The sequence below is a fragment of the Lampris incognitus genome, chromosome 5 (assembly GCF_029633865.1).
Source record: "Lampris incognitus isolate fLamInc1 chromosome 5, fLamInc1.hap2, whole genome shotgun sequence".
Taxonomy (NCBI): Eukaryota; Metazoa; Chordata; class Actinopteri; order Lampriformes; family Lampridae; genus Lampris; species Lampris incognitus.
The window spans coordinates 69,518,593-69,530,407 of NC_079215.1; the positions used below are offsets into that span (position 1 = coordinate 69,518,593).

Consider the following 11,815-nt stretch of genomic DNA (forward strand, 5'->3'; position numbering starts at 1 on the left):
TGCTGTTGATTACTACCGTTCTCAAGAAACCATCACTTAAGCTCTCTGACGTCAAAAACTACAGACCAGTTTCCCTTCTACCCTTTCTATCCAAAACTCTCGAACGTGCTGTCTTTAACAAACTTTCTTTGTACCTCCACCAGAACAGCTTCCTGGACCACAGCCAGTCTGGGTTCAAGGTGGGTCACTCGACAGAGACGGCCCTCCTTGCAGTGACAGAATCGCTGCACGCTGCGAGAGCAAACTCTCTCTCCTCTGTCCTGATATTCCTGGACCTGTCAGCTGTGTTCGACACAGTGAACCACCAGATCCTCCTCTCTACCCTCGAGGGGCTGGGTGTCACAGGCTCTGCACTCTCAATGTTTGCATCCTACCTGACGGGCCATTCCTACCACCTGCTCCCTTCTGTCCAACATGTTTCATTACTAGTCCACCCCCTCCCTTCTGTCCAACGCATGTTTCATTACCGGGTTGGGTCTACCGGGAATGTGCCGACCAGCTGGCTGAGGTCTTCACACCTGTATTTAACCTCTCACTGTCCCAATCTAAAGTCCCGGCATGCTTTAAGACCACCTCTATCATTCCTGTCTCCAAGAAACCAACATCCACATGTCTGAATGACTACCGACCCATAGCACTCACCCCCATGGCCACGAAGTGCTTTGAGAGACTGGTTCTGGCTCACATCAAAAACATTACCCCCCCCATATTCAACCCACATCAGTTCGCCTACCGTCCCAAAAGGTCTACTGAGGATGCCATTGCCACTGCCCTGCACTTTGCTCTGACCCACCTTGAACTTAACAACACATACATCCGGATGCTGTTTATAGATTACAGCTCTGCCTTCAACACTATCATCCCCGCCAAACTAACCACCAAACTCCTCTCCCTTGGCCTCAACTCCTCCCTCTGTAACTGGACCCTGGACTTCCTGACCAACAGACCTCAATCTGTTAGGTTAGGTGATCACTCCACCTCCACCCTGACCCTCAGCACAGGTGCCCCTCAAGGCTGTGTTCTGAGCCCCCTCCTTTTCTTCCTCTTTACCCACGACTGCCTGCCAACTCACCCTTCAAATGTTATAGTTAAGTTTGCAGATGACACCACAGTCATTGGCCATATCACCAACAATGACGAGATGGCCTACAGAGACGAGATTGAGCACCTCACATCATGGTGTACTACCAACAATCTTGTCCTTAATGTGCAGAAGACAAAGGAGCTAATTGTGGACTTCAGGAGGTCTAGAAGCTGCAGCCACTCCCCCATACGCATCAATGGGGTGGAAGTGGAGCGTGTTTCCAGCTTTAAATTTCTTGGAGTCCACATCAGCGAGGACCTTTCCTGGACATTAAACACCCAGGCCCTTGTGAAAAAGGCCCAACAACGCCAGCATTTCCTGAGGAGGCTGAGGAGCGCCCGTCTACCCCCCAAAATTCTCACCAACTTCTACCACTGCACCATAGAGAGCATCCTGACCATCTGCATCTCAGTGTGGTACGGCAACTGCACCTCAGTAGACCAGAAAGCTCTGCAGCGGGTTGTCAAGGCGGCCCAGCATATCACCGGTACCCAGCTCCCAGCCATAAAAGACATTTATCACAAACGCTGCCTTCGAAGGGGTCTGAGCATCAGCAGAGATCCCACCCACCCCAACCATGGACTGTTCTCCCCCCTGTGCTCTGGGAGGCGCTACAGGAGCCTCAGAGCCCGCACTACCAGGCTCAAAAACAGCTTCTTTCCACAAGCTGTTGCTCACCTGAACCTGGCCACCCACTGAATGTCTGTAGATATTGTTAAATATTTTGTACTCCAGCTCTCTTTTAACTTATTTTTAGCTTTTGGTCTTCATGTGTGTATATCTTATACTGTGTTTGCTGTGTTTGTCTGTCTGTCTTGCACTGTCTGGTGAAGCCACAGCCCTCATTTCGTTTTTAACATGTGCCTCCTGCACATTGTTTTTAATGACAATAAATTGAATTGAATTGAATTGAATTGAATTGAATAGTCCACCTCCTCCCTTCTTTCCAGCACATGTTTCATTACTAGTCCACCTCATTCCTTCTGTCCAACACGTTTCATTACTAGTCCACCTCCTCCCTTCTGTCCAACACGTTTCATTACTAGTCCACCTCATTCCTTCTGTCCAACACATTTCATTACTAGTCCACCTCATTCCTTCTGTCCAACACGTTTCATTACTAGTCCACCTCATTCCTTCTGTCCAACACGTTTCATTACTAGTCCACCTCATTCCTTCTGTCCAACACGTTTCATTACTAGTCCACCTCATTCCTTCTGTCCAACACATTTCATTACTAGTCCACCTCATTCCTTCTGTCCAACACGTTTCATTACTAGTCCACCTCATTCCTTCTGTCCAACACGTTTCATTACTAGTCCACCTCTTCCCTTCTGTCCAACATGTTTCATTACTAGTCCACCTCATTCCTTCTGTCCAACACGTTTCATTACTAGTCCACCTCTTCCCTTCTGTCCATCACGTTTAATTACCAGTCCACCTCGTCCCCATCTCTCCAACATGTTTCATTACTAGTCCCCCTCTTCCCTTCTCTTCAACACGTTTCATTACTAGTCCCCCTCTTCCCTTCTCCCCAACATGTTTCGTTACTAGTCAACCTCCTCCCCTCTGTCCATCACGTTTCATTACTAGTCCACCTCATCCTTTCTCTCCAACACGTTTCATTACGGGTCCACCTCCTCCCTTCTGTCCAGCACATGTTTCATTACAAGTCCGCCTCATTCCTTCTGTCCAACACGTTTCATTACTAGTCCACCTCTTCCCTTCTGTCCATCACGTTTAATTACCAGTCAACCTCTTCCCTTCTGTCCATCACGTTTAATTACCAGTCAACCTCTTCCCTTCTGTCCATCACGTTTAATTACCAGTCCACCTCTTCCCCCATCTCTCCAACATATTTCATTACTAGTCCACCTCCTCCCTTCTCTCCAACACGTTTCATTACTAGTCCACCTCCTCCCTTCTCTCCAACACTTTTCATTACTAGTCCACCTCCTCCCTTCTCTCCAACACGTTTCATTACTTTTCCACCTCCTCCATTCTGTCCATCACATATTTCATTACTGCTCCACCTCCTCCCTTCTCTCCAATACACGTTTCATTACTAGTCCACCTCCTCCCTTTTCTCTAACATGTTTCATTACAAGTCCACCTCTTCCCTTCTCTCCAACACGTTTCATTACTAGTCCACCTCTTCCCTTCTCTCCAACACGTTACATTACTAGTCCACCTCCTCCCTTTTCTCCTACACGTTTCATTATTAGTCCACCTCCTCCCTTCTCTCCAACACGTTTCATTACTAGTCCACCTCTTCCCTTCTCTCCAACACGTTTCATTACTAGTCCCCCCCTCCATTCTGTCCAATGCATGTTTCATTACTAGTCCACCTCTTCCATTCTCTCCAACACGTTACATTACTAGTCCACCTCCTCCCTTTTCTCCAACACGTTTCATTACTAGTCCACCTCCTCCCTTCTCTCGAACTCGTTTCATTACTAGTCCACCTCTTCCCTTCTGTCCAACACGTTTCATTACTAGTCCACCTCCTCCCTTCTCTCCAACACGTTTCATTACTAGTCCACCTCTTCCCTTCTCTCCAACACGTTTCATTACTAGTCCACCTCTTCCCTTCTCTCCAACACGTTTCATTACTAGTCCCCCCCCCTCCATTCTGTCCAATGCATGTTTCATTACTAGTCCACCTCTTCCCTTCCCTCCAACACGTTTCATTACTAGTCCACCTCTTCCCTTCTCCCCAACATGTTTCGTTACTAGTCCACCTCCTCCCCTCTGTCCATCACGTCTCATTACTAGTCCACCTCTTCCCTTCTGTTCAACACGTTTCATTACGGGTCCACCTCCTCCCTTCTGTCCATCACGTTTAATTACCAGTCCACCTCTTCCCTTCTCTCCATCACATGTTCATTACTAGTCCACCTCTTCCCTTCTGTCCAACACATATTTCATTACCAGTCCACCTCTTCCCTTCTCTCCATCACATGTTCATTACTAGTCCACCTCTTCCCTTCTGTCCAACACATATTTCATTACTAGTCCACCTTCTCCCTTCTCTCCATCACATGTTCATTACTAGTCCACCTCTTCCCTTCTCTCCAACACATTTCATTACTAGTCCACCTCTTCCCTTCTCTCCAACACATTTCATTACTAGTCCACCTCTTCCCTTCTGTCCAACACATATTTCATTACTAGTCCACCTTCTCCCTTCTCTCCATCACATGTTCATTACTAGTCCACCTCTTCCCTTCTGTCCAACACATATTTCATTACTAGTCCACCTTCTCCCTTCTCTCCATCACATGTTCATTACTAGTCCACCTCTTCCCTTCTCTCCAACACATTTCATTACTAGTCCACCTCTTCCCTTCTCTCCAACACATTTCATTACTAGTCCACCTCTTCCCTTCTGTCCAACACATATTTCATTACTAGTCCACCTTCTCCCTTTTCTCCAACACATTTCATTACTAGTCCCCCTCTTCCCTTCTGTAGTAGTAGTAGTAGTTAGTGAGTCAGGTAGTGCGGATTGGCTCTCATAATGGGTCATGTGGATGTGGGTATTAAAAAAACCCTGACCCGTGCATCACTATTATTATATCACTATTTATCATTATTCTTCCTCGGTTTTGTCTTCTGCTTCTTCCCTTGTCTCGGGTGTCTGTGGCAGCCCGTAGAACTGTATCGTAAAAAGCTGTGAAATTTGGCACATTTACTGGTGACTGTCCCATGATTCTTTTCAACAGGTCAAAGTTGAAGGTACATTTATAGATGTAACTTTTGAACTATATGCCCGATTTTAAAAAATGAGGTACCGTTGGATTCCTTGGTACTTGGTACTTGGTATATGGAATTGGGACCCTTTCCAGAGGATGTGCAAAAAATAAAAAAATAATAATGTGTCATTTGACCACTTGGGGGTTCTTTCATAGCTTTTGTGAAAATGTGTGTGCCTACCAGGACCTTCTGCACATACAACAATAACAAGCCGTGGTTCACAACTTCGGCAGGCCAAGATGGATGCCTACAGCAGCGGAGATAGAGCCTTGTAGAAGCAGGCCAGAAATTCACCGACAAAGGAGATCAGAGTGGCTAAAAGAAGCTACACTGAAAAACTGAAAAACAGGTTTTCAGCCAACGACCCTATGTTAGTGTGGAGGGGCCTACAAGACATCACAAACTATAGAAGACCTTCCCCCATAGCTGAGGCAAACAAAGACCTGGCTGACGACCTGAACATCTTCTATTGCAGGTTTGAGAGAGACAAATTCACCCCCCCACCAACTCCAGCCAAATGACAACAGCCCTCATCACACCTCTGGAAACCCCCCTACTCCCCCCCGATACTCAAGCTGCGCTCAAGATACATATAGAGGATGTGAGCTGGATTTTAAAGAAACAGAAGACCAGGAAAGCACCAGGTCCAGACAATGTCTCCCCATCTTGTCTTAAAGCCTGGCTGACTGACTGGCTCCAACCTTCAAGTATCTCAGTCCCAAAGAAACCCTCCATCACTGGACTGAATGACTGCAGGCCTGTTGCTCTGATCATGAAGACCTTCGATCGAATGGTGTTGGTCCACCTGAAGAATATCACAGGACACCTGCTGGACCCCCTGCAGTTTGCCTATCATGCTAACAGGTCAGTGGATGATGCAGTCAACATGAGACTGCAACACTACATCCTGCAACACCTTGACTGCCCAGCAACATATGCAAGGATCCTGTTTGTGGACTTCAGCTTGGCGTTCAACATCATCATTCCAGAAATCCTCTCCTACAGATTCCCCCAATTCACTGTATCCCCCACCATCTATCAGTGGATCACATATTTCCTGACAGGCAGGAAACATCAGGTAAGGCTGGAGGAAGTCACTTCCTGTATATGGACAGTCAGCACTGGTGCCCACCAGGGATGTGTCCTATCCCCATTGCTCTTCTCCCTCTGTACCAATGACTGCACCTCCAAGGACCCATCTGTTAAACTACTGAAGTTTGCAGACGACACTACAGTCATTGGACTCATCCAGGATGGCGATGAGTCTGCACAACGGCAGGTGGTTGAGCTCTAGTGTAGTCAGAACAACTTGGAGATGAACACGCTCAAGACTGTGGAGATAACAATGGACTTTAGAAGACATCCCTCAGCACTGCTCCCCTTCACAATATTCAACAGCCCTGTGTCAACCGTGGAGACCTTCAAGTTTATGGGAACTACCATTAGCAAAGACCTGAAGTGGGAGACCAACATCAACTCCATTCTCAGAAAGGCCCAGCAGAGGATGTTCTTTCTGTGGCAATTCACCTATCGCTAAGTCCCGCCCCCCTTAGTTACTGTTGCTAACTTGGACAAGCTACCCAGGCTGAGTAGAGAGTTACAATGGCAGCTATCAGTGTCAAAACTATATCCCAAGAGGCTATACATAACTTTTGGAGACAGAAGGACCTGATTTCATCTAGAAGCCACCAAAAAGGACTTCACTATGCTATGGAGGGATATTTACAAAATTTAAAACTAGATATGGTGGGTGACAAGCTTAAATTGGAGGCAAGAGTTTACAGATCACAATGCAAAAGGGAAAAGCCTCATCTCGAGGTCATCACGATTGCAGATGACATCATCCAGGACCAGCATTGTTCATGCACCGCAGGGTAAGATAAATTAATTTACGTTCAATTAACTAACGTTAATCCTGCATGTACGCCATGCACATCGTTTGACAATTTTTGTTCAACTTATAGCCATAAAACATCACAAAAACCACGACTTCTGATGCAACTCTGATGCTACTTAATGGAGTCGTTAGCTCTAGATGTCTGAGTGAGCTCCCACGTGCATTTGGTACTACACTGCCATTGGCTCGTCTGCATTCGAGGGGTGGGACTGAGCGATAGGTCCATTGAGGAAATTTGGTCTGACACAGGAGCTGTTGAGCCAGTTCTACACTGCAGTCATTGAATTTGTCCTGTGCACATCCGTCGTGATTTGATTCAGAGCAGCAACCAAACAGGATAAGAACAGACTACATTAAACAATAAGGACAGCAGAAAAAATCATTGGTGCTCCCCTGCCCACCCTGCAGGAGTTGTACACCTCTAGAGCTCAAAAATGGGCAGGCAGAATCAGCACAGACCTCCCCACACCCAGGTCACAGCCTGTTTGAACCCCTACCCTCTGGCAAGCACTACAGAGCAATATGCACCAAAATCACCAGACATAGGAACAGTTTCTTCCCACAGGCCATCTCTCTGATGAACACTTAACAGCTTGGTGCAATAACAGTCACTTATGATATAAACATGACACTTTGTAAACAGCCCCTTCTGGTCAAGATGTCTCACCTATAGTATATCTACAATGTGCACTACATCTTTGAACCTGATGTGCAACACAATGTTTGCTTAATACAAATGTACAATTGTAAATACATATTCAACTGAGTATTCTACAGGCAAATGAAAACCACGAGGAGGCAGCAAGCAGGTCAGCTACAGTCAAATATCTCCAGAGAGTGAGGCAGGTCCTGAGAAACCAGCTCAATGGGAAGAACAAGATCCAAGTTATCAATACATATGTCCTACCAGTCAACAGATACCCAGCTGGAATATAAGATGGCAAAAGGAGGAGATAAAGGCCACATATATCAGGGCACAGAAACTCCTCGCAATGCACAGAGGGTTCCACTTGAACTCCAGCAGCCTGAGACTTTACAATAAGCAAAAAGATAAGATCCAAGGGTTAGTGAATGTCAGGGCCACTATCCAGAATGAAATAAGGAACATCCATGAGTACATCAGAAAGAGCCCCCCCGCCCCAGCCCCAGGATGAACTGTTGAGTGAGTACCTCAGGCAGCAGAAGACAGAGAGTATGGAGGAAGAAAAAGAGGAGGTATCATGGAAGATCAAGCCCCTCCATGGGATGTACCATTGACAGAAGATGTAGCTAATCAAGAAATCCTACCAGTGGATGGGAAAGGCTGGACTGAAGGACAACACTGAGGCTGTGATCATAGCAGCGCAAGAACAGGCACTCAGCACCAGATTGGTTGAGGCAGGGGTCTACCACACCAGACAAGACCCAAGATGCAGGCTGTGCAGAGACACCCTGAGACAGTCCAGCACTTAGCAGCAGGGTGTAAAATGCTAGCTGGAAAAGCATACACTGAAAGGCATAACCAAGTGGCTGGGATAGTGTACAATAATCTCTGTACTGAATACAGACTAGAAGGCCCCAAGTCCAAATGGGAGACACTGCCAAAGGTGGGTGAGAATGGCAGAGCTAAGATCCTGTGGGACTTCAAGTTCCAGACTGACAAGCCGGTGCTGGCTAACCAACCAGACATTGTGGTGGTCGACAAGGACCAGAGGACAGCAGCAGTGATCGATGTAGCGATCCTGAGTGACAGCAACATCAGGAAGAAAGAGCATGAGAAGCTAGAGAAATACCAAGGGCTGAGGGAAGAACTAGATCGGATGTGGAAGGTGAAATCCACAGTAGTCCCAGTGGCAATAGGAGCACTAGGAGCTGTGACCCTGAAACTGGGAGAGTGGCTCCAGCAGATTCCAAGAACAACATCTGAGGTCTCTGTCCAGAACAGTACAGTCCTAGGGACAGCTAAGATACTGCACAGAGCCCTCAACCTCCCAGACCTCTGGTAGAGGACCCAAGCTTGAGGAAGACAAACACCACACAAAAAAGGGTGAGAGGGAGATATATATCGTTTTTTTCCCCAGAAACCATCAATGGAGTTGATAGAAGTGCTCAAGTAATGAGGAGTGGAATATCAAATCAGATGTAGGGTAAAAATATATATATATATATAATCCAGTGAGTCAAGTAAATTCTTTGAGACAGTACAAGCCTGTTTCATGCCATAAACAATCATCAGCTGTCAGTAAAGCTACTGGAGGAAAGAACATACCATCTACTGCCTCGTCATGCACATCACGTGCACAGCGTCCAATGGGGAAGGGAGAGGTGCGACGTGCCAACATTCAAAAACACGTGATTGCTAACGGTCCAGTGGGGGGTACTTGCCTATTGTCATGATTTATTTGTGATTATAAAACAGGTGTTTATATCTATGTGTGCAGCTGCTGGTCGGTTCATTGCTGTTATTCATTGTGGACATTTGTGGTTTGCAGATGATAAAATATGTGTCAGTTAGACACAGATTACACATTTTACTACTGGGTGAATATGTTTTGTTCTTTGAGAGGATTTTCCAGGTGGCTGAATAATTAATGTTTCTGTCCACCAATGACCAAATATAAAGGCTTAAACATGTGACATTCTTTAAATGGTTGTTTCTAAAGCTACACGTATGTGCATTAAACCTCTTTGAATATTGACAGCTGATGGTTGTTTATAGCATGAAACAGGCTTGTACTGTCTCAAAGACTTTACTTGACTCACCAGATTATTTTGATCCTTATTTGTTGAGCACTTTCCGTGCAAATGAGTGATTCTTTTAACATATATATATATATATATGTATATATATGTATATGCAGCTGATGAGTGCGCGACGCACGAAACAGGCCTTTACTGCAAAGTATTAAACTTTTTTTCCCTGTATCCGTATATATATATACTATATATAGCAGCGAATTCGGGGGACAGTCTGGGAGACCGTCGCCACAGCCGGGACGCGAACCCGTGTCTCCCACTCCGCAGGCGACAACGTTAACCAGTCGACTAAAGGTCCGACTCGTTAGTCAAGGACCAACGTGTGTCAGTGGTAGTCCTTGTGTGACACGTGTGTGAGCTCTGTCTCCTAAGCGGGGCTTGTTTGAGCACTTTCCCTTCCATTGAGTGTTTCTTTCTTTATAAATTTATTTCTAGTTTTTTCCCCCCTTATCCCACCCGATTAACCCAATGGCATATGTCCGGAACTCTTGTCGAATAACTTCCCTGGCTCACGTTTCCACAGGAAGTCGTTACACCAGCTTCCTTCCAACTCGTGTCGGCTGCTCTCGCTATTTTATAAGCTGAAGCCTCCTCGCATGGATTGCGTCACCTTCAGGCCGCGAAGGAGGCGTAGGGAGAATGCTTTCAGTTGCTTGGCTGCAGGCGCCCGGGTGGGCCAGAGGGGTCGCTGGAGAACGACGAGTCCCCGAACACTACACCGATCTACACCCACTATCCCTCGGGTAAGGGTGGCCTAATGAATGCCTTACGCCGTGGACGCTCTGGCCGTGACCGGTTACGGCGAGTCTGGGATTCGAACCTCCCAGCCACGAGATGAGCGGGTTGCAAGAGCGGCGGTTTAGTCCGCTCGGCCACCAGAGCATCCTGAGTGATTATTTTAACCTAGTTATATATGTAGTGGAACGTACACGGATAAGTAGACTCGCTAGCCCTTGGCTAACGGGCCGGACCCTTTAGTCGACTGGTTAGCGCAGTCGTCCGTGGTGCGAGCGACCCGGGTTCGCGTCCCTGGTGCGGCGGTTCCCGGCTGCCCCCCAAACTCGTTACTGTATGTATGTGGCTACAACTACAGTGGAATTCGAACAGGTGACGTTTCTAACTCCTCACTCTTCAGTACATTTGTTGAGAGTACAATTTTCAACCTTCTCCGTCCCGTGCTTTGGACCTCAGGCTCTTCCGAATGAGAACATCTTTGTAAGCGCACAAACTTGGGATTGCACCTGTGGAACCTGAGAAGTGACGGGACCGAGTCCCTGCTGCCTGCCCATCGACAGACCCCTCTGGTGACGTCATCACTGCTGACAGAGTCACTTAACGACGTCATCTTTGTTGTTAGACTCACCTGATGATGTCGTCATTGTGTCCCAGGTAGAACTTCTGCGTGTGTTCTCGGGGGTTGTAGACCACACCGACTCCGGCCACGAAGTAGACGATCTCCTTGCCGGCGGTGTAGTACAGGTTGTTGCGGCACTGGTGGCCCCGGTAGCCGTGGATCCATTCCAGTCTCAGCTGACACCGCGGGGCGGTCTTGTCCGTCATCACAGCTCGGGTCAAACCTCCGCAACAGCAGATATGTTGAAGGGCGAGCTGAACCCACTTGCCAGGAGTTAACAGCCTAACAGGCCACGTCCACGGCCATCATGGGACAACAGCCACACACAGACAGTTCAGCAGGTTTTAAATAAGACGAGACTCTAATGGTTGGACTGGCGCGTCCACATGCTGACAGGCTGGTTTGGGCCCTACCGTCTGCAGCAGGTCACATGATCAGTCGGTGGGCTAAATCACAGGGATGGGGGACGGACGCTCTGGGGAGTCGAAGCAACAGCTCGATTCGCTGCTTAGTCCGCGGAAACGGCGGAGTGCGCGAAGAAGCCCCACGGCAGCGGTGCCAGCAGCGACGGGCATGGACCAACCAGTAATGAACGTGAACCAGAGCCCACCGGCACCGGCGGGGTGGGGGGGCACAGGGATGCTGGGTGGGCTCTGTAGGGTCGGACCAGCTCCGTTAATTCCACATGCAGACCAACTGTCCCAGACCTGCCCTGCGGGGCTGCGGGCTGGAAACCGTCCTCCCGAGTAATCCCACCGAGGTGCGGCGTCAGCCGATCGATTAGCGGGTAAATCCGGCAGGAATCAGCAGATTATTGCCCTGATTTCTGCACCGCCGTCATCATCGATTCAAACCCGACGGGCGCCAGCCGCTCAGCCGCTCCGTCCTTCCTAAAGGACGGCGTGTCTCGGCGGACGCACTCGGACAACAGACGGACTACCGCCGACTGCTGTCCACAGAAGACGAGAGGAACACAGCCGCGTCCGCG

At 48.0% G+C, this 11,815-nt stretch overlaps 1 protein-coding gene across 3 annotated transcripts in view; it reads right to left on the bottom strand.

The window, feature by feature from the left end:
- eml6 (EMAP like 6) overlaps window positions 1-11,033 on the bottom strand; it is a 133,432-nt gene extending 122,399 nt beyond the window's left edge. For all 3 annotated transcript variants that reach the window (XM_056279933.1, XM_056279932.1, XM_056279934.1), the window contains exon 1: window positions 10,837-11,033. In XM_056279933.1, the coding sequence (XP_056135908.1) occupies window positions 10,837-11,033 (197 nt within the window). The remainder of the gene's footprint in view (window positions 1-10,836) is intronic.
- Between the last annotated feature and the right edge of the window lie 782 nt (window positions 11,034-11,815).